This window comes from Mytilus edulis, chromosome 8 (genome assembly GCF_963676685.1).
Source record: "Mytilus edulis chromosome 8, xbMytEdul2.2, whole genome shotgun sequence".
Lineage (NCBI taxonomy): Eukaryota > Metazoa > Mollusca > Bivalvia > Mytilida > Mytilidae > Mytilus > Mytilus edulis.
The window spans coordinates 83,211,289-83,235,172 of NC_092351.1; the positions used below are offsets into that span (position 1 = coordinate 83,211,289).

Here is a 23,884-nt window from a genome sequence, read left to right on the forward strand (position 1 = left end):
CCCCGACTTGGAGGGTACCGATAAAAAGTGCACCAAAGTTTCTTTTTTTCCACAGCATTAATTGACTTAGAGTTTGACATCTTGTATAGATATTGTATATTGTGCTATGTTGCACAATAAAAATTAAATTTTGATAATTATAGATTGGTTGTTGCGTCATTTTTGGTTTAAACATGTATGTAATATATATTTTTATTTTTAACACGGTTTTAAATGTGCAGAATATCAGTCCAGAATATCATCAGCTCAGTAGTCAGTTTTTCGGTACTGAGATGATTTAACAAAATTTTCCATTTATAAATTTTGTAATTATTAAGAAGCTAAGGTTTAAACTTCCACAAGCAAAGTTGGCTTTAGATGAATTTGGCTATTTTTATTTTAGTTTTTTTTTACATATAGCTCTTCAACGGTTTCGGTACTTATATATCTTCGGATTTCAAATGTTTGGCTTTGAGCGTTCCTGATGAAGGTATAAATCCAGAAAAACGCTTCGGACGCAATCAATTATTAAACGATTAAGTTTTGATGTACACAAGGTACCATGACACCACAATTATAACATCACTATGACAACTATCTCTCTATCTTTTTCCTTTTTTGTGTTTAGTTTAATTTTTTTTTGCCTTATAAATCGTATTTAAACCATTCAAAAAAACAAAACAAAAAAAAACAAACAAATATTAATTCAACAAAGTTTTAATAACTGAATAACAAGTGTATATATTATATATGTACTCTATGGAAAAATAATAAAAATGTCAATCATGAGTAAATGGAAATGAAATAATAAACATATTTACATGACAGCCCTGCATATGTTCCACATATAAAATGTGTCACTTAAGTATTGCACATAATTACACAATATCAAATTATCCACATCCACATCAAAAGCACTTCCTGTGGACAATACTGGGTCCACATTCGTCATATTCCTGTTTAGATATCCACATCTGTCCAAAGTTTGATAATGATCCTAAAATAGATCCTCCAATCCACACCGAGTACTTCCGTTCTGGGGCGGCAATTATTTTTGTTTTCATCGAATTCGGGATGATGGCATCCATTTCTTTTTTCAGCCGATCTGCAATTCCTGGAAAAAATTCATGACAATTATTTCATCATTTAGCAATTATCACTGTACTTCAAAAGTCAAAAAAAAACCTACAGAACACTGTTATTTGACTGAGAATTTAAGTACTTTGATCAAAATTGCTAAAAAACCAATGTGTCGGCGATTCTTTTTTTTGTATTCTTTGTATATGAACATTTTTAAAATTCTTGTTCGTCCGTGCAAATATCATCCAATCCCTCCACCCTTTTGATTGGTTAAGTTACTAACCTGGATACATTGTAGAACCTCCAGACAGAACAATATTATTATACAGATCTCGTCTAATGTCAATATCTGTGGACGTGATTGAGTTATGGAGCATCTCATGTATACCGGCAGCCTCCATTCCAGTAAAAGATGGTTGAAACAAAACTTCCGGACATCTGAATCTTTCGTTGCCAATAGTAATTACACCACCATCTGGAAGTTCGTAGCTCTTTTCTATTTGAGAAGATTTGACAGAGGCATCTAATTCTTGCTCGAAATCAAGAGCAACATAACACATTTTCTCCTTGATGTCTCGAACGATTTCCCGTTCAGCTAAAATTTAAAAAATAAAAGATGCTAAATTAATGTCATTTAAAGTATTGAAATGTACAAACTCGAGTCAGATGTTTGCAATGCAAAGTTTTTAATACTTTTTTGACTACCGATTATATGAGTACATTAAGTTATTCTTTCTGTTAACATATTTTGTTTCTCTTCGTTTTCTGTTGATCAACGAGTAGAATATTGCATTTCATTTATATCAAACCCATCACAATCAGAGGTTTTCCTAAATATTCATAAAATATTTGCAACTGGACTTTGTTCATAGAAGAACGTTTTTATCAATTAATAATTATAGTATATTAATTAATTTCTGTTATCCGTTAAACATTATTATATTGTTTTGTTTCCTATATATTCTTGATGTGTTTGCCATTGGACATCATTTTTATATCATATGTGTGACATTCCCGTGCTAGAGTTTATATTGCCTGTGCCGAAGCTAAATCAAATTAAAGCTACTTACACGAATTGTTAAAACAGTATCCTCTTTCACGAAGTATCCTCTGTAGGTAGGCTGTCAAATCTCGTCCTGCGAGATCTAGTCTCTTTATGGCATGAGGTAGAGCGTATCCTAAAATATGAACAACAAAATTATGTAACATTGTTTTTGTCTTTGAGGGAAATGTTATTGTTTTGCTTCATTTGCTTCAAGCTGTAATCATTCTGTTTAGTCGAAACGTTCATGTGGAAATTGACAACGAATCAAAATGAAGGCATAAAAATCAATAATTAAAAGAGAACCTTGAATCACATTTTTTCCGGCAAGTATGAAAGATTGTCATCTGATAGATTATATATGTGATGCCACAGATTATATATGTGATGCCACAATTAAACTGACTCCGTAAAACGTTACATGCAATTCATCATGATAAAACATTGGGTTTTTTTTTAATTTAGTAAAATTCGTTGGAATGGAGTTTCTGACATTTTATAGTATTCAATTAAAAATATTTACACGTTTGTAGAAATGGAAATTGCAAAAATAATGTCCAATGATATTTCAATTTGTTTACCTTCATATATAGGAACAACATGAGAAACTCCATCTCCTGCATCAAACACGATTCCTGTTGTTCGTCCTGATGCATACAGGGACAAAACAGCCTGGATACCGACGTAAAATGCTGGTGTGTTGAAAGTCTCAAACATTGTCTGAAATAAAATAAAAATATATCTCGTAAAATCCCCAGTAAATATAAAAATACACGAATTTCTCTGTATCATCTTCAATTAATTATAATTCCGGTATAATTCTATTGTATCAACTATATTTTGAAATTGGTATTCAAAATCAAACTGATTCATGTTTTTATTAAAGAAATTTACGAATGTCGTCCCACATCGTTAAATCGACATGAGAAACATGAACCATATATTTGAATTGAGTTGTCTCCCGTTAAACGTGTTTAATGTCACTATAACCGAAAGATACAAACTTAATAAATACGAATGAGCGTATTTTTGGGAAAAGAAATGAAATAAAAAAAAAACGGCAGCCGATAGTTTCCAGTTTTTTTAAGTTTGAAAAAATGTTCCAAAGACAAATCTAGTAGCTTCTGAATCATTATACGTTTAGCGCATTTGTTCATCATTATTCGTATTTAATACTTCATTTCTTGATGTGTTACAACAACAGTTCACTCAAGGACACCATTGTTGATACGTAAAGTGTCTTTCTGATAGTTGTTTATAGATAAAAGCAACAGTAGTATACCGCTGTTCAAACTCATAAATCGATGGACAAAAAACAAAATCGGGGTAACAAACTAAAACTGGGGGAAACGCATTAAATATAAGAGGAGAACAACGACACAACACTACAATGTAACACACACAGAAACGGACCAAGCATCAGACAAAAACCCACGAAAATAACAAATATAACATCAAAACCAAATATATGAATTTGGGATAGACAAGTACCATGACACGTCTTATCGCAATGTGAATTTACACTCAAAAATAAGACAAAACAAACGACGCAACGTTAAAATGTAACACACACAGAAACGAACTATAATATAAAAATATAGAATAGAAAGAATCATAACTTTAGGATGTCGATGAGCAAAATGTAATAAAAGATTTGTTATTTCTCTGTTGATTTCAACAATTTGTTTCTCTACTGTACCTGTGTCATTCGTTCTCTGTTTGCCTTTGGATTCATCGGTGCTTCAGTCAACATAACCGGATGTTCTTCGGGTGCCACTCTGAGTTCATTATAGAACGTATGATGCCAGATCTTCTCCATGTCATCCCAATTAGTCACTATTCCATGTTCGATTGGATATTTCATAGACAGTATACCTCGTTTACTTTGGGCCTCGTCCCCTACATAACAGTCTTTTCCTCCCATGCCCGCCATTACAATCTGACAAAATAAATGAGGTTGGTTTGATTTATACACGTAAATTTTAGCGAATTACATCGGTTTTTTAGATATCAACGTTGCATCTTAACAACAAACAGTAATTAGAATTTTGTTTGAAGATATCTAAATTCAATAAAATACAACGCAAAACAAATGATTTTAAGATCCTTTACTTCTATGACTGCTCGAGTAATCTTAAAAAAAATCTATCAGAAAATTCAAACATTTCGACGTGCTGTATCATATCTAAAAAGTGTTAAGACAAAAGCTTCAAAGGTAAATGAACTATTATACATTTACCTGATATTTTGGTCTTCCAGTAACTGCGGGGAAAACGGACCTGGGTGCATCATCTCCGGCAAATCCAGCCTTAACCATTCCGGAACCGTTGTCAATAATTACTGCGCTGATGTCTTCGTTAAAACTCATTGTTACTTTTTATTAACTGTAATTGAAAAGAAATTAAAATATAAAAATACGATAATTTAAAACCTTAATTATGATAACAGCTATTTATCAATTTAAAAGTGATTCCATGTTTTCTCAATGTATTTTTTGTTGTTGCAAATAACGATTCATTTCTGCTTCATTGTACATGAAAACATACGATTTGCAACCTCTTAAAGCAAGATGATATCAATAGGAAAAGACTAGACAATTTATTACAATTTAGGCACACGTTTGGAGCTAATAGGCAATTACTTTGCAAATTGCATAGACTTTAATTCTTTACCAACATCGAACATCTAACAAAATCAGAGTAATTATTTTTGGCAACAAATGCAACATGGTGAGATTATAGCTTAACTATGCTAAAAACATTTTTTTAATTTTTCGTAATTCGTATTTTTTGTGAAAGTCAACTTTATTAAAGAATTAATCAATAAACAAAGAAAATAAAATTGAACTTACTTGTTTTTATTCCTCTTACGATCTCTTTCGTGTTTAAATTTGCTATGATTATAATTTGAAAATTTTGTCATATTTATACCTGGGTAAAACTTTTTCTGAGAACTCAGATTAAATTAGAAGAAAAACGTTAGTAAGCTTGTATTAAGGGTTAGTCATCGAAATTAAACAATACCAAAGGAGATTTCTATATCGGTTTATATGTATAAACATAGATTAAGATAAATATAACCTGTCGTTTAACCGTTTAAAGGGACCTGTAACTGTAATAGCTTAAAATAGACAATGATTTATCAAATACGAAATCCTATTTTTAGAGAGGACATTTAAATAAAGTCGAATAAGAATTACGCATACTTTGTGTAGCAACCCTAATTGGGACGTTTGTCCAGCTGTTTCATATAAACAAGGTTGTGAAATACGAAATTTTTCAAACAGCTAAGAAAAAATAAAAACTATAAATGCCATTTTATAATAATCTAAACGATCACAAATCACAAAGAAACATTATTTACAGCAACACTATGTCATTTTGTTCAATGTAAAAGCATAACATTGAACAAAACACGACGGGTGCCGCATGTGGAACAGGATCTGCTTACCCTTCCGGAGCACCTGAGATCACCCCTAGTTTTTTGGTGGGGTTCGTGTTGTTTATTCTTTAGTTTTCTATGTTGTGTCGTGTGTGCTGGTGTTTGTTTGTCTTTTTCGTTTTTAGCCATGGCGTTGTCAGTTTGTTTTAGATTTATGAGTTTGACTGTCCCTTTGGTATCTTTCGTCCCTCTTTTATGGAAAAGAAAGAAAAGTGTGTGTCAACAGCAAACAATTTTAATTTAATACAAAAAAAAAGAAGATGTGGTATGATTGCTAATGAGACATCTCACCACAAGAGATCAAATGACACAGAAAAAAACCACTATACATTGTAGGTCACCGTTCGGCCTTCAAAGGATGAGCAAAGCCCATACTGCATAGTCAACTATAATAAATGTCCGCAAAATAACAAATGTAAAACAATTCAAACGAGAAAAATAACAGCCTAATTTATGCAAAAAAAAAGAGAACGAAAAACAAATATGTAACACCTGAACAAGCGACAACTCCTGAATTACAGGCTTCTGACTTGGTACATACATACAGAATGTGGCGAGGTTAAATGATGCAAAATAAACTTTACTATTATTAAACTTTCAGATGTATTAAATATGATTATTAGTTATATAACCAATACGTCGTTCACATTTGCCTTGATAGGAGATCAATGAAAACCCAATAATCGTACGTGTAGAAATAAAATTGAGTGCACATAATCTTGCTATTGAAAAGGGGCGAAATTTAGGTTTTCCCACCGATGAAAGAGTTTATAGTGTACATGTATGTAAGGGACGACAATTTAAAAAAAATCAATGCAGGATAACAAACTTAATTCAATTAGTTTGGGGGTGGGAGTCAAATAGCTTTGTTTAATTGACATTGTTTTTATATATATATCCTTTTTGGTCAATCATTTTTTTCCAAATTATGTTAAAAAGGGGAGGGGGAGGGGGGAGGGGGGTAGGGGGTCAGTGAAAAAACTATATGAATTAAGTTTTTTAATCCTACATTGAACTTTTGATGTCGTCCCTAAATCGGGTGAGGAAGAAGAGGAAATATCTTTTTTCTGAAATGTGAAATTTTTAATTACAGAATAACTTTTAAACTATTATATTAAATATGTTAGATATAATACTTCCTTGACGTTAAGCAACCAACAATCAATCAATCCTACATGTTGTAGTGAAAATCAGCTAAATATGAAAAGTTGCATTTATAGCAATTCTTTAAAAGTCCTAAAAAAGACAAGTTCTTATATACATAAATGTCTGTTATATAGAAATGAGATTTAAGATTCTTATTTACAACATATTTAACTATGCTGAGTGTATTCATTGTTATAATTAACTGAAATATACGCCTTTGCTAATTATTGTACCATAATTGTGTTTGTGTCTATAAAATATTTGTATTTGTATTTGTATTTATCCTTTCAAAGTTCAATTGTAAACTTCAACGATTTTGAGATGAGCATTTTGCACAGTTGTCAAGAGTTTCTTGAAATAGAAATTGACTTTGAACTATCATAACTTAACGCTTTGAAAAACATCATATACGACCTATTATATTTATGCCGAAATATAAAAAAAAAGAAGATGTGGTATGATTTCCAATGAGACAACTCCCCACAAGAGACCAAAATGATTCAGAAATTAACAACAATAGGTTACCGCACGGCCTTCAACAATGAGCAAATTCCATACCAAAGACCATATTAGAACATATCTCTTTGACAATTTTGAAAACCAGTGCCTCAAATGTATATTACTACACATATCCATGCTACATACATTTTTGCTATATGTATATATATGTCATTTGTTATAAACTCACAAAAATGAAGAAAAAAACATTTGACAGACGTCCTAATTGGGGTTGCTATATAACTTATGAGTAATTCTAATAGACTTTTATTGAAATGTCTTTTCTAAAAATAGGATTTTTATTGGGTAAATCATTGTCTATTTTAAGCTATTACAGGTACCTTTAAACGACAGGTATTGTTGATCTTAATCTATTTTTGTACATAACCGATGAGAAATCTCCTTTGGTATTGTTTGATTTCGATGACTAACACTAAATACAAGCTTACTAACGTATTTCTTCTAATTTAATCTGAGTTCTCGGGAAAAGTTTTACCCAGGTATAAATATGACAAAATTTTCAAATTATAATCATAGCAAATTTAAACACGAAAGAGATCGTAAAAGGAATAAAAACAAGTAAGTTCCATTGTATTTTCTTTGTTTATTCAGTAATTCTTTCATAAAGTTAACTTTTACAAAAAATACGAATTACGAAAAATTAAAAAAATGTTTTAAGCATAGTTAAGCTATAATATTTACATGTTGCATTTGTTGCCAAAAAATAATTCCGCTGATTTTGTTAGATGTTAGATGTTGGTAAAGAATTTAAGTCCATGCAATTCGCAAAGTAATAACCTATAAGCATTATACGTGGGCCTAAGTTGTAATAAATTGTCTAGTCTTGTCCTTTTGATATCATCTTACTTTAAAGCCTCGGTCACACCTTACCGGATAAGACGAACGGACGCCTAACGGATGAAAATAAAAGTTGTCCGTTGACAAAATTGTTATCCGTTGGGCGTCCGTTGATGTACTGACCAACTAAAACGGACGCCTAACGAATGCATAACGGACATGCAACGGATATGCAACGGACGAGAAACGGAGACGTAACGGACAGAACGGATGTCGAACGTACATCCAACGGACGAGTACCGCATAAAACGGACACCTAACGGAAGCGTACCGGATAAAACGGATAAACAAGATATACGAAAAAATTAAAGGCGACAATAATAATACATGTCAATCGCATTAATATTGAAAATGTTCTAGTTAAGTAATTAAGTAAGTTGATTTTATTTCGAGTCGGCATATATATACATAATAACAGACAAAACATGAGCTCTGATGAACTTTTTAACCGACTATCACATAAAAAATCATGCAAATCCTACCAAACAAAACTGAAAAAACATGCAATATAATGAAAGCAAATCTATTTGTCAAAGTTCTGTGTAACTGGTTTTTGTTTGTTCTTCAAAATGCCGCTAAAGGGTAGTGTCTGACCTGAATAAGTTTAACAGCTGATTGATTGTGAAGATGTGCCCTTACTCTAAGATCGATTATGAATAATAAGAATTCATGAACCTTAAGAAATATTTTTGGCATTTCTGACGAGAAATTTTCAATTGGCATCAATTTTATCCGTTTCAGATCCGTTCATCATCCGTTATGTCCGTTATACGTCCGTTAGAAGTCCGTTTCTCATCCGTTTTATCCGTTAGACGTCCGTTAGAAGTCCGTTGGTAAATTTATCTGCCAGACCTCCAACGGATGTATAACGGACACGTAACGGATACAAAACGGAAACGAAACGGACGAGTACCGTACAAAACGGACGCCTAACGGACGTCTAACGGACGTTCAACGGACATTTTATCCGTTAGACGTCCGTTCAAAGTTTTGAACATGCTCAAAATTTTCCACCGGACAGAACGGACGTCGACGGATAAAACGGACGCTTAACGGACATGCAACGGATAAAACGGACGCTTAACGGACATGCAACGGATATGGACGGACGTCTAACGGATTGAAAAAAAGTTATCCGTTAGGCGTCCGTTCGAGCTATCCGGTAAGGTGTGACCGAGGCTTTAGAGGTTGCAAATCGCATCTTTTCATGCAAGTAAAATTTTCCCTTTTGTATATCATGTAGAAAGAGTAATTTGTTTGAACTTTTATCAACACTAAGAAAATTGTTGTAAAATCGAGTTTTATCAAAGTTAGTCTATACTTTAAGAATTTACATGTAAAAGTTGCAATTATTTACTATATATTTTCTCAACTTTTGTAAGATGTTGGCAAATGCTTTAAGTCTATTGCCCATTGATATCATCTTGCTTTGAAAGGTTGCAAATCGTATTTTTGCATGCACAATAGCGAAATGAATTGTTCTCTGCAATCAACAAGTATCTGTTATCATATCTAAGTTGATCGTTATTTTTTAATTGTAGAGCACACGCGACTATTAACGGTAAAAATGAGTTTCAACGAAGACATCAGCGCAGTAATTATTGACAACGGTTCCGGAATGGTTAAGGCTGGATTTGCCGGAGATGATGCACCAAGATCCGTTTTTCCCGCAGTTACTGGAATACCAAAATATCAAGTAAGTGTAGTTCATTTTACATCTTACATGTGAGTTTCACTTTGAATTAAAACTTGTGTTTTCGGATAAAACGTGAACTTTGTTAGTCTTCTCACAGTTGGTTTTGTAAGGAATAATAGGAGCATACAAGGTAACATCCAAACTTTTTGAAGTCATTTGTTTGAACTTTCTTCGCGGATAAAAAAAGTTTGGGGGGGGGGGGGGGTATGAGGTTAAGACCCCCTTTTTTGGACGATCAAAGCATTTCAATCGGCACCTATAGTGGATAATTTTCCCCCTTCCTCCCTTATTCTGGATTGGTTGCCCCTTTAAAAATAGCTGGTTTTGACCCTGCTTCCCCTTTATCTTTCTTATTCTAAAAATATATAATATTAACAATTCCATGATGTTAGATGCAATAATTTTGCTTGTTATACTTTTGTTTGAAACGATGCCATCCCTGAAACTCAACGTGAACATTAAACCAACCTTATTTATTTTGTCAGATTGTAATGGCGGGCATGGGAGGAAAAGATTGTTATGTTGGAGACGAAGCCCAAAGTAAGCAAGGTATACTTTCTATGAAATACCCCATCGAACATGGAATAGTGACTAATTGGGACGACATGGAAAAGATCTGGCATCATACGTTCTATAACGAACTGAGAGTGGCACCCGAAGAACATCCGGTTATGTTGACTGAAGCACCGTTGAATCCAAAGGCAAACAGGGAGCGAATGACACAGGTACAACAGAGTCAATATTATTGAGAGTTACGTGGGGGGGGGGGGGGGAGAAATATCGAGTTAAAGATACATTGTATATAGATATATAATAAGTAATGTTTAGGTAAAGTTATAATTCTTTCTATTCTGTGAAAAATAATAAGAAAGACACATTACATAAACCCTTAGTCTGCTACCTGCCGAAGGTCAGTCCTACTTCTGCAATAATTGCCTATAGTTCTAAAGAGGAGGACATTTGAGCTGCGTCGGATAGAAATCGACCTTATGCAAGTGTACGTATGTTTATATATGTATAGACTTTGTTTAATTTTGGAACATTTGAAAAACGATTCAAAGATAAATTTTGGTCTGATATATAGGGTTTTCATATCAACAAAGTTATCTTATATCAGTAGTTACATTTACTGATTGTTCATAGCGATTTTTTCAACCCGACAAAAGGTTAAAAGATGTATTGATATTCATTTGCATAAGGTCGATTTTTATCCGACGCAGCTCATTTGTAACTCAATTTAAATCTTCTATCAATATTTAAAAGTCGTAACTTTTTTTCGAAATACAAATTCAAAATGTCACTTAAAAACTGAATCAAATCGCAAAACTCCTCAATAAAGAAACTCATCATAGATAACAGGACTAAATTTTATATATACGCCAGGCGCACGTTTCGTCTACAAAAGACTCATCAGTGACAATCGAATCAAAAAAAAAAAAAAAAAGCCAAATACAGTACGAAGTTGAAGAGCATTGAGATCCAAAATGACATGTTAAATGTTTAATATCAAGTTTTTTATTCTTCTTTTTTTTACAAGTATTTTGCTTTTAATTGATATCATTTGTTTCCTTCCAGCTTAATTGGCAACCGTTAAATTACTGCAAATCTTGTAACCGATGTGGCTTTCAGATTAAATTCGTTTTGATTATGATGTATCATTTTAATTTCAGACAATGTTTGAGACTTTCAACACACCAGCATTTTACGTCGGTATCCAGGCTGTTTTATCCCTGTATGCATCAGGACGAACAACAGGAATCGTGTTTGATGCAGGAGATGGAGTTTCTCATGTTGTTCCCATATATGAAGGTACACATATTCAAACAATTATATATTATTTTAAATTTTAGCATATTTCTTTTTTTAATCAATTGTCTATCCTTTATAATTACAGTCAAAGTTCCAATGCAGGCTCCTCTTTTTATTTATAATTTGTTATTCCCGGACATTCCTTTCAATAATAACTTTCGTCCTTTACATTCAGACTAAAAAAAAAGTATGACTTTGAGCTTAAAATTCACCACTCTCTCAAAAGCAATGAAACATAATTATGTCGTTTGTATTTTAGGATATGCTTTACCTCATGCCATTAAAAGACTAGATCTCGCGGGACGAGACTTGACAGCCTACCTACAGAAGATACTTCGTGAAAGAGGATATTGTTTTAACACTTCCTGTAAGTAGTTTTAATTTGATGAGTTATTACTTTTCTTATATATTTATAGATTTGTTCTCTATTAAAGTCCAGTGGCAAATATTTAATGAATACACAGGAAAACTACATATTATATAGATGGGTTGAAAATTATAAATTTACTTTTCTAATAAAAATTATTAATCAACAGGAGAAACACCCAGACATCAAGGCGCATGAGATAAGTTTTTTCAAAGTGTATTAAATAAATCTGTAAAGCAACAATTTGACTTTTCCACATTTTATAAATTTCGACATGATTTTAAAATATTTTTTTTTTTGTTAATTTAGCTGAATGTGAAATCGTCCGAGATATCAAAGAGAAAATGTGTTATGTTGCACTTGATTTCGAACAAGAACTAGATGCATCTGCCAAATCATCTCAAATAGAAAAGAGCTACGAGCTACCAGATGGCGGTGTCATCACAATCGGAAATGAACGATTCCGATGTCCGGAAGTTCTGTTTCAACCATCTTTTACTGGAATGGAGGCTGCCGGTATACATGAGATGCTCCATAACTCAATCACGTCCACAGATATTGATATTAGACGAGATCTGTATAATAATATTGTTCTGTCTGGAGGTTCTACAATGTATCCAGGTTAGTAACTTAACCAATCAGAGAGGTCGTTACAGAATGGAGAGGGGTATGTGCTCGGACGCTCAAGAATTAAAAAAAAACGTTCATGTTCACGTTTTCATATACATACATGAATGAAAAATACAAATAAAAAAAGAAGAAATTAAAAAGAAAAAAAAGCGCTATAAAGATGTTATTTATCAGTATGCTAATAGAGTTTTAAATGCTATGCCATTTAATTAATAGTTAAGACCTTAACTGTTAATTGTTCATTGAACAATTGCAATGTAATGCGGGCAGGGCTTAATGTTATCGCAATCATTTTCTTTGTGTTTATTGCAATTCGAATCTTTACTCCTTTCTGCCTGTAGAATACCAAATATGTAAAAGAAAAAAAAAATATCAGATCTCTTTAAGAACCTGGAAAAAAACCAATATAAATAGTAAAAATTAAAGGGTATGGAAAGTGCATACACAGTTGCTTTTAAATACAGGTAGAATTAAATAATTATGAATGAAAAACTATGGGTGAAATATTTTTATATTTTTTTTGTTTTGTTTTTGTTTCAGGAATTGCAGATAGGCTGAAAAAAGAAATGGACGCAATCATCCCAAATTCGATGAAAACCAAAATAATTGCTGCCCCAGAACGGAAGTACTCGGTGTGGATTGGAGGATCTATTTTAGGATCATTATCTACTTTCGGACAGATGTGGATATCTAAACAGGAATACGACGAATGTGGACCCAGTATTGTCCACAGGAAGTGCTTTTGATCTGAATGTGGATAATTTTACATTATGAAGTTATGTGCAATACAATAATAAAGTGATACATTTTGTATATTGGAAAAATGGGCTTTCATGTAAATATATTCGATACGTTATTTTTGTTATTTCATTTACATTGATTCATTGTTGATATTATCATTATTTTTAATATAATATTTATACACTTGTTATTAAATTAGTAAAGTTTTATTGAAATGATATTGTTATTTTCCTTGATGGTTGATGTTTGAAATGGTTTAGATAGAATGTACAAATAAAAAAGCATGTATAGAGATAGTGATCCGCCATTATTGCCATAGTAGCAAGTATGAAACGATTGCGTGCGGTCTTTGGTAATAATTTCGAAGTTAAATTAGCTTAAAATTTTTTGTCATATTGGATGAAGGAGTGTGCATCTATTATTTTTCAAATTGACCATACGCAAACTAAACAGCAACCACACGACAAGAAAAATCAAATGACAGCAAAAGGTCAACAAAGTCTTTCTATTTTTAGGGTAGCAAACTTTGCCTAATTTGACAAAGTCTAAAGTTCCTTTTTACAAAAAAAAAAGTGTATATGGTGTATATGTACCAAACAAGTCAGTTATAAAGCTAATCAATTTTTCTTATCGTCTGCTCTATTCCTTCTCTGATCTTCTTTTGTGCGCTTTATTTAAGCGTACATTTACACATGAAATCAGTCTGATTAAAACCAGTCCACTCTATTCAAATGCGCTTAATGGAAGTTGATAGTGGGGGTTAATTTGAATCTGAATGAAATGAAACAATACATTAACTGTATGTCAAAACATATGTGTTCATCTATAAAGTACGGAAGTATACGCAAATAAAACATCGACCTAGCGATATAAATAACCAAAACTTAACTATGTGCATGATGTTTGCCTTTCAAAATATAAAGGATGAACGTAAATCATACAACAACCTAGCGACAATAAAAAAAAAACACCAAAAAATACTAACTATTTAGTCTTACATGCATATTGGCTTCACTAGCCGTCAGTAACTACGAGTACTCACAGATCTGTACTTGTTTTTGTTGTTGGGATGTAAAATTAACCGTCCACGTCTATTCTGAGGTTTTTTTGTTAGATATATTTCAATTAGTATCCGTCTGATGAGTCGAGCCTTTTTCCTCTGATTTTGAAAATTTGTTCTAATGTTGTACTGTTTCATCATTGTTCGAGGTTAGAGGGAGGGTTGGGTACATACTAACAAGTTTACCCCCTCCCCCCACATTATGTATGTGTCTGCAGGAACAAATGAATGAAGGAATGTATGATTTGAATTTAAAATTATTCAATGAACGAACACATGAATAAATAAGTTAGTGAATGAATACATGCACGCTCGAACGGACGGACGAACGAACGAACGAACGAACGAACGAACGAACGAACGAACCAACGAGCCAACGAACGAACGAAAGAACCAACCAACAAACAACTTGCTTTTTTTCATTTTTTTTATAATATACGATAACTTGACAGAAAGGCATGCAATAATAACCGGAAGCAGTTGATAACAAAAGTCATATTAAACAGCTGACAATTCAAATTTAACTAATAAACATGGCCTTTTTATTTTCAGAGCCTTAATTAGTCCTAGGTCATGATACCAGCCTGGTAAGAGCCGACAGGCTCGAGGCATGATTTTACTTAAATAAACATGCCAGTGGCGGACCCAGAACTTTTTCAATGGGGGAGGCACTGACTGACCTAAGGGGCCACTCCAGTCATGCTTCAGTGATTCCCTATATAATCAACCAAAAACCCCCTTTCTCCCCCCTGGATCCGCATCTACATGCCAACTCTAATGATTTGACAACATATCTGCACATTAGTTTATTTCAAGAATACTGGGAGACGAGTTCCTTGGGAGAGATTATAAATAGAGACGTTTTGAAGAGGAGTCCCATCTATCTATACTATTAAACGAGAAGGCCTCATTTTGGGTGTCGCTTCTCTTCTTTCCACAATAAATTAATCAACATGCCTCTGTTTCCTATAGGTACAGTGCATAGTCACATTTGTCATCCATTTATATGATTATTCAGATTGATTAATTTTGGCGAAATTTTAAGTAAGATTAGACTTCCGGTTTGCGTTTTTCTGTATACTTTGAACATATATATACTACGAATAAAGTGTATTTTAATTGATTATTCTATCTGCTATCATTTTCAAGTTTACTATCCACGGCGGTCACAGAGTTTATTAAATGGCGAGGGTCTGTATACTATATCAATTGACCACCATGGATCGATTAGTAAACTTGGAATTGAAAGTTAATACACTTAATTTATTTATATAGCAATGAATGTTCATAATATAAAGATAAGCGCTAAAATTATTCATGTGAACTTTTGATACCTTTTCTGAAATTCTCCAGTCATTAAATCTTTTAAAAAATTCATTTATTACAACAACAAAAAAGATGTGGTATTATTGCCATGTTGAGACAACTCTCCACAAGAGACCAAAATGACACAGAAATTAATAACTATAGGTTACCGAACGGCCTTCAACAACGAGCAAAGCCCATACCGAATACTCAGCTTTTAAAGGCCCCGAAATGACGATGTTAAACAATTCAAACGAGAAAACTAGCGGCCATATTTATGTACAAAAAATGAACGAAAAACAAATATGTAACACATAAACAGAGACATAATACTTTTATATGTCTCTGACATAAACAAACGACAACCACTGAATTACAGGTGGTTCCTTACTTAAATGTTCATAACATACTAAATGTATGTTAATATTGAAATTGATAGAAAACCAAAAATTGGGAATTTTGGAAATGAAGAAGGAGGGATAAAAAAAACATTTTCCTGTCCCCAATAACCTATGACTTATGATACATTTGCTGAAATTCTCCAGTCATTCAATATTTTACAAAATTCTTCCAACAACACTTTACATACTTTAAACTACGGTCTGAATGCCCGCGATTTCGCGGGTGTGTTCTAGTGTTAATAATGTTTCCAACATCAATTTTGATAGAAAAAGACATAGTATGTTTGCCAAATCGTCATTATTATCTACATAATACATGAAATAACCAAACCAATACTTTAGAAAAAGTTATGTAAACTAGTTTTCGAAATAAAGTAAAATAACAAAAATACTGAACTTCTATTGAAATTCAAAACGACAAGTCGTTTATTAAACATTCACATCAAAAGCCCAAACATATTAAAAGAATGAAAAACAACTTTCATATGCCTGACTTTGTACAGGCATTTCTTGAAATAGAAAATGGCGGACTGAACTTGATTTTATAGCTAGCCAAACCTCTCACTTGTTTGACACGTACAGAATTCCATAAGTATATTGAAAACAAGATGAGAGCAAAACGGACATACTAAGTTAAAAATAAAAAAAAACCAACAATGGTACAGTAATCAACATTGGCATTTAGCTTTTAGTTAGTTAATTAATATAATTAGAAACAACTAGCTATTTCAACAAAGAAATTTCGATCGATGATAAAAACCCAAAGCATTTGAAAATGTCTTAAACCTGTTATCATCACAGTTATTGATTTGAATATGTTTGAATAATAAATGTTCTCGATAACAACCTACTTTTTTATTTTATTTCATTCATTGTTTATTTTACACAGATGTACATGTATCGGTCGATCCCAATCCAATGAGCGTTTGCTCTGATGTAATATTAAAACAAAAATATTTTATATGATTTACTTGTATCACTATAATCATTTCAGAAAATATTAAAATATAAATCGTACATTCTACTTTCAAGCTGAGCGCTGTTCCATCTTAATTATTAGTTGGTTAATAGCTACACCAAACGTCGTCTATGCGCTTTAAATAGCGTTATAAGATGATTAACGATTAAGATTTAAAATGAGATAATTTCCACTCCCTGCATGCTTAAAGACTTAAACTACGTCACATAAGTCAGGAAGTTCGAAGAAATAAAATTAATAATTCTTAATTTTCTCCTTTATTGCTGTTCATATCCAGATAAAACTTGGTGAATATGTTTTTTATTGTATTATGGACATAATTAGCTGATAAGTAAAAATTCGCGAATTATCCCTTTAAGTTTTGAAAAATGCGTGTTTGGATTTTAATTGTGTTTATGAACCCATCCGAAATATTTGCCTTGTTCATACATATCTACATTGCAAGTCAGGAATATGTTGTTCAGTGGTTGTCGTTGAGGTGGTTCATCAACAAACAAATAGAAGTTTTTAACGACCTTGACTGGCTATACAACCCTTGCACGGTCGGTAATTTGGTTCATAGGCGTTTATCGTTGGTTATATAATTCAATTTTGGATGTAACGCGTCTTCTGAATAGCTGACGTTGTTTTGTTTATCAGCTCATAGACATAATTTAGTCATGTGACCGTGACGTCATCAACTTTTTTCATGGTTTACTACGGTTTAAATTTAAAATAAATGACTGTAATATTTTTTCTGTCTATTCAAAATAACATATAAAATGCCGTGCACACTTTAAAATAACCCGCTACGTGGGTTATTCAGTGTGCACCACATTTTTTTTTTGTTATTTCTTCATTAGATTAGACCGTTCACTTGGTTTTCCTGTTTGAATGGTTTTATACTAGTCATTTTTGAAGGTTCTTTATAGCTTGTTGTTCGGTGTGAGCCAAAGCTCCGTGTTAATTTACTTTTTACAAATTGTGACTTGGATGGAGAGTTGTCTCATTGGCACTCAATACACATCTACTTATATGAACATCTATAATGTCTTTCCAAATTTTCGATCCAATATTTAGGCGTACTAAACTAATCATATGATAATACAACTTTTATTATTTATATAACAAATATATAAAGTTAAAAATAACACAATGATACTAGATAATAACAATGAGTATGAAATAGATGATTACATGTATGATGAAACAAACAATGATATTTCAAATAATTATAATAAATTAATGATAAGAATAATAATGATGACAACAATGGAAATAACCATGGTAACGTAATAAAATTGAGAATGATATCACATACATTAATTAACATGAAAGCCCAATGGTCCAATGTTATTGCACATACTATTGTCAACAATAAACACATTGCTTGCGAACATAACGAGGTCCACATTCGTCATATTCCTGTTTAGAAATCCACGTGTGTCCAAAATTAGCACATACGTTTATTAACAAGAAAGACCAATGGTCAAATATGTCCAATCTGTGAGATACGTAATAATAAATATTATTGCACATACAACTATATGTATTGTCAAAATATGTCTACATTAACATCAAAAGCATTTCCTGTGAACAATACTAGGTCCACATTCGTCATATTCCTGTTTAGAAATCCACATTTGTCCAAAAGTAGCAAGTGATCCTAAAATAGATCCTCCAATCCATACCGAGTACTTCCGTTCTGGGGCGGCAATTATTTTTGTTTTCATCGAATTTGGAATGATCGCGTCCAACTCTTTTTTCAGTCTATCTGCAATTCCTAAAGACAAGAAAAAAACAGCTTTATAATGGGCTTCAAAATATAATAATCATCATCAAAACAATGAGTAAACATTTATTTTAATTTCATTTTGAAATTATCTAATAAAGTTCCACTTGGATGTTTTATTTTGTAGCGTGGAACATTAAAAATTATGCATAAAAAAGAGGTTAATCTAAAGAAAGCATTATACATGTAAAGATTCTGAAATATTGGTTTATTTAATATACTGATTCAAAATTATATCCTTTCCGTTCAAAAGTAGTACGTACAATGTAACACTACAACTAAATATTTAAAGTACTGCGTAGCAGGTACGGAACGGATATGTTTTTCTGTGACGGAGATTGTTTTGCTATTATAGTTTCGGACGCAAGAAATTATTAAACGTGTTGCTTTCAATTTTTTATATAAATGTATGCTCACCTGGATACATTGTTGACCCTCCAGACAAAACAATGTTATTATACAGGTCTCGTCTGATGTCAATATCTGTTGACGTGATTGAGTTATGCAACATCTCATGTATACCGGCAGCCTCCATTCCAGTAAAAGATGGCTGAAACAGGACTTCCGGACACCGGAATCGCTCGTTTCCAACGGTAATGACACCGCCATCTGGTAGCTCGTAGCTTTTTTCTACTCGAGATGATTTGACAGATGAAACAAGTTCTTTTTCGAAATCGAGGGCAACGTAGCACATTTTTTCTTTAATATCCCGAACAATTTCCCATTCAGCTAATTTAAAGAAAAAATAAATAACGGTAAACACATCGTGTCTAAATCACAATGCAAAAACAGGAATACATTACTAGTGTATTATTTTTTTATCTTCTCTGTAACCTTTGTACTTGCATGGTTTTATGAGAATAAACTATCTATCTATCTATTTGTCTCAATTTTGGTACTATTAACTTTTGAAAAAATAAATGGATTACTATTTCTTAACCTTTTCTTGTTTGTTAATTTTTTTGTTCAGATTATTAACTCGTTGAATCGTTACTTCTTTTAGATAATTATCTGTTAACGATAACAACTTAAAAAAAGTTGGACATAATATTAGAAAATGTTAAATGCTCTGTTAAAAGTATTATAGTACAAAATAATTGTATAAAAGCGGGAAAACTACTTATACTTACAAGAACTGGTAAATCTGTACCCTCTTTCAAGAAGTATTCTCTGTAGGTAGTCTGTCAAATCTCGTCCGGCTAGATCTAGTCTCTTGATGGCATGGGGTAAAGCGTACCCTAAGAGTATAAACAATATTCAATTTATACAACACTCTCTCACTCTGGTAGTTCACTACTTTATATTTAAAAATGTAAATGTACAATATTAACCTACACTTATTATATCAATACAGTGGCGGATCTAGAAATTTTCAAAAGGAAGACCACTGACTGCCTTAAAGCAAATCATGAAAATAAAGTTTTTATAAAAACAATCTAAAAGACCTAATACAAAGAATTTGACTTTTGAAAAAAAAGAAGGTGTCTTAACAATATTAGTTTTATTAGTAATTGCAAAACTAGGCTTTAATCATTTGTTTTATAAATGAATCAGGTATAATATGAGTATGCAATTAAAAAAATAACATTTAGAAAGTTTATCTAGCATTTTACAATTAAGGACTGTCTTTTCATGGTAAGTATCACAAAAATCATTAAATAATATAATATATTTGTAGTCTGGTTACCTTCATATATAGGAACAACATGAGAAACTCCATCTCCTGCATCAAACACGATTCCTGTTGTTCGTCCTGATGCATACAGGGATAAAACAGCCTGGATACCGACATAAAATGCTGGTGTGTTAAAAGTCTCAAACATTGTCTGGAATTAAAAACGATCGATCATTAATTTTTTTAACATAAAAATCAAAAAGATAATTCGTCGACAACATATAATTACGTTTTGTTTCTGAAAATATCTAATGTAAGATAGCTATCGTGAAAACAAACACATGAATTTTATATTTATTTGAAACATTGTCCTGCTATTCCCCCCCCCCCCCCCCCCCCCCCCCGTATGATTGGTTCATTCCGTCAAAATGTTTAAAGTATCATTTTAGAAAAACAAGGCTAGCAAAACTCTTAAACATCTTTTTATCTGACACATTACAGTATGCCTTATAACATGTAACTTGAATATGTCAGTTTAAGACCTTTCCCCCAATAATAGGAAAAAGTTATTTTCATTTTGCACTTAAAGGGTTTACATTTCTCGTTTTAAATCTGTGAATCTTGAAATTATTTCATACACATTTCTACATAAGGAACCATTTTTGTTTTGTTTGGAAAGGGGGTCTTATCTTTTCGTCTCGAGGGGGAAAGTGTTTTCCATGACGTGCATTCGGAAAAATGAACGCATTTTACCTGTGTCATTCGTTCTCTGTTTGCTTTCGGATTCATCGGTGCTTCTGTCAACATAACCGGATGTTCTTCGGGTGCCACTCTCAGTTCATTATAGAACGTATGATGCCAGATCTTTTCCATGTCATCCCAATTAGTCACTATTCCATGTTCGATTGGATATTTCATAGACAGTATACCTCGTTTACTTTGGGCCTCATCCCCAACATAACAGTCTTTTCCTCCCATTCCCGCCATTACCATCTGAAAGATTAAAAAATATATATATTTTCTTTGTACACAAAATGGCCATTTATTTGTTCTATTATTTTATGTTTGGCTCTGATAGGGTTGACTGAGGTATACAACAATGATCATCCTTGTATCTGAAAGCGTTTAGAAAAAAAATCCGTATAAATTTGCAAAGTTGTAAACCCTTAATTTTGGCAAAAAATAATGGAGAGGAACAAAACTTAAACTTGATCTGTAACTCATCATGGTTAACTCACAAACCAAAAATAAGCCCAATATCTGAAGGCGTTTAGAAAAAAAACTCCGTATAACTGTGGTTTTCAACAATTTATCAAAGTCCAAAGCCCGTAATTTCAGCAAAAAATAGCGGAGCGGAACGAAACTTAAACTTGATCTACAAACTCATCATGGTTAAATCACAAACCAAAAATCAGCCCAATATCTGAAGGCGTTTAGAAAAAAAACCTCCGTATAATGGTTTGTTGCGGAATGACGGAATGACGGAATTTCGGAATGACGGAATATTGGAATGACGGAATATCGGAATTTCAGACAAGGGTAAAACTATATGGCACCGACAACTTCGTTGCGAGGCCATAAAAAACAAACTTCATGGCGTTTCAGCGATTGCTTGAATTGTGATATATCATTTAAGGAAATATAAAAGCACATTTCATACTAATAGTAAACTTAACATACTAAAATTCATGTTCAGCTTTAAAAATATAATTTTAATATTGTAAATCAAATATATGATAGTCATTTAGAATAACAGACGCTTACTTGATATCTTGGTCGTCCAGTAACTGCAGGGAACACGGCTCTTGGAGCATCATCTCCTGCAAAACCTCCTTTAACCATTCCGGAACCATTGTCAATTATAACTGCAGTGATGTCTTCGTTGAAACTCATTTTGTCTATTTATTTCAGGTGATATCTGCAAAATTGTAAATATTCGATAGTGAGTTATTCAAATTTGCAAAATATGTTCATCTAAAAAAATGCGGGAAGTAAGACCTGGTTTGTTATACATTTTTGTACATATGTACATAAATACAAATATAAAGAACCATGTTGAAACTGTACCTTTTCCAATGTTTTCTGTTTTAGAATGATTAAAACAAAGTACTTACTACTTTATACTATTCATAAACTAAACGCAGATAACATCCATATCTTCAAAAAGTATTTTTCTAATCTTTATATTGCAAAGGACACGACAGGGTTGATATGCATAAAACAACTTAAGTTAAGACTTGTTCTGAACGGACGTATTTTTGTACATGTCCTACGATAAATAAGTATTACAATTTGATATCTTAACCTTAGTTGTTTAATGCATTTTAGCCCAGGCAAATAATATTATCAAATAACTTACTTGTTTATGTATCTTTGTGAAATCTCTCGTGTCCAAATTTATTATGATAACAATTTTTGAAAAGTAGTCCTATTTATACATGTTATACCCATGTAAGACTTTTTCCAAGAACTCGGATTGAATTAGTAGAAAAACGTTAGTAAGCTTGTATTTACTCTTAGTCATTATTATCAAACAATACCAAATGGAGATTTCTCGTCGGTTACGTATAAAAATAGAATTGAAATGTACATGTAATAGCTTAAAATAGACTATGATATACCCTAAACCGATATGAAATACTATTTTTAGTCAGAGCATTTAAATACTGACGTAAAATTTACATTACGCATATGTATAAAATTGTATAGTAGCCTGATATTTTCATCTTGTTTTGAGATACTGTATATATTTTTTTATATAATAAAAAATATATGTTCAAGATATGTATATTAACACTATTTTACCTTTTATAAATTGAAAATATTGTATACATAAAACTTTAAGTCTAAAAACTGTGTAACACAACATGCTTGTAATTATGAAATACTGGATTTTTTTTTACCTGTCAATGAATTATTGTCCCCCTTTTTCTACCTAAATAAATACATGTATCTTCTGATAAGCAAACACCAGGTCCTTAGAGAGAAACAAATGAATGTCCCACCCCGGAAAAAAGATGTAGACTTGTTTTTCATTTGGTATAGATCGAGCATTAAGTTTTATACTATTTTTAAACAAATCATGTTAAACAGCAGACTGCATAGCTGCTTCATCTTGTGGACTCATCATGTAGTTGTTTCTATAATCTAAAAAAGCGACTCAATTTGGAAGAAAAATAAACCAAATATTTTAAGCCCTCTGGGTTATCCAAGCATGCAATCGTAGAGCATTGCAATATTACGACTGATTTATTCGGGTAAATTTAAAAAGCAAATATGAAAATCCTATAAAAATTGACCCTGGACTAATACCCATTCGTTTTTTGACAAGTTTGACTATACAGAAAGGCATACTGAGTGTGTATTTTACAGTGGGAACCAACCTACGACGACTCATACTCAACATCAAATAAATTACCCAATGGCAATGAATACGTTATTATAAAAAAGAAGATGTGGTGTGATT

General features: G+C 32.3%; 2 protein-coding genes across 2 annotated transcripts; one reads left to right on the plus strand and one right to left on the minus strand.

Annotated features, from left to right (window-relative positions):
* Positions 1–680: 680 nt before the first annotated feature.
* Positions 681–22,849, minus strand: LOC139486457 (uncharacterized). The gene is made up of 16 exons (XM_071271341.1): positions 22,778–22,849; positions 22,183–22,336; positions 21,172–21,411; positions 20,491–20,629; positions 19,934–20,041; positions 19,221–19,532; positions 18,597–18,794; positions 16,530–16,546; positions 11,632–11,657; positions 8,073–8,102; positions 4,341–4,446; positions 3,801–4,040; positions 2,683–2,821; positions 2,130–2,237; positions 1,343–1,654; positions 681–1,093 (listed from the first exon to the last, which is right to left on the minus strand). The coding sequence occupies exons 2-16, from the start codon at positions 22,309–22,311 to the stop codon at positions 888–890; spliced, it is 2,310 nt and encodes a 769-aa protein (XP_071127442.1). The 5' UTR covers positions 22,312–22,336; positions 22,778–22,849; the 3' UTR covers positions 681–887.
* LOC139486452 (actin, cytoplasmic-like) lies at positions 7,741–13,388 on the plus strand. Its single transcript, XM_071271337.1, has 7 exons — positions 7,741–7,765; positions 9,586–9,740; positions 10,226–10,465; positions 11,411–11,549; positions 11,809–11,916; positions 12,226–12,537; positions 13,087–13,388. The coding sequence occupies exons 2-7, from the start codon at positions 9,612–9,614 to the stop codon at positions 13,290–13,292; spliced, it is 1,134 nt and encodes a 377-aa protein (XP_071127438.1). The 5' UTR covers positions 7,741–7,765; positions 9,586–9,611; the 3' UTR covers positions 13,293–13,388.
* Positions 22,850–23,884: the final 1,035 nt, after the last annotated feature.

Bases quoted from the DNA above. Each gene is read 5' to 3' on its own strand.
- LOC139486457 (XM_071271341.1), bottom strand. From the start codon at position 22,311: ATGAGTTTCAACGAAGACATCACTGCAGTTATAATTGACAATGGTTCC. The intron at 19,533-19,933 runs GTAAGTATAAGT...TCTTTAAATTAG, and splicing joins GTACAGATTTACCAGTTCTT to CTGAATGGGAAATTGTTCGG. The intron at 8,103-11,631 runs TAATTATAAAGG...TTATTTTCATCC, and splicing joins CTGCATTGGAACTTTGACTG to GTTAGGCGTCCGTTCGTCTT.
- LOC139486452 (XM_071271337.1), top strand. From the start codon at position 9,612: ATGAGTTTCAACGAAGACATCAGCGCAGTAATTATTGACAACGGTTCC. The intron at 10,466-11,410 runs GTACAACAGAGT...TTTTAATTTCAG, and splicing joins ACAGGGAGCGAATGACACAG to ACAATGTTTGAGACTTTCAA. The intron at 11,917-12,225 runs GTAAGTAGTTTT...TTGTTAATTTAG, and splicing joins ATATTGTTTTAACACTTCCT to CTGAATGTGAAATCGTCCGA.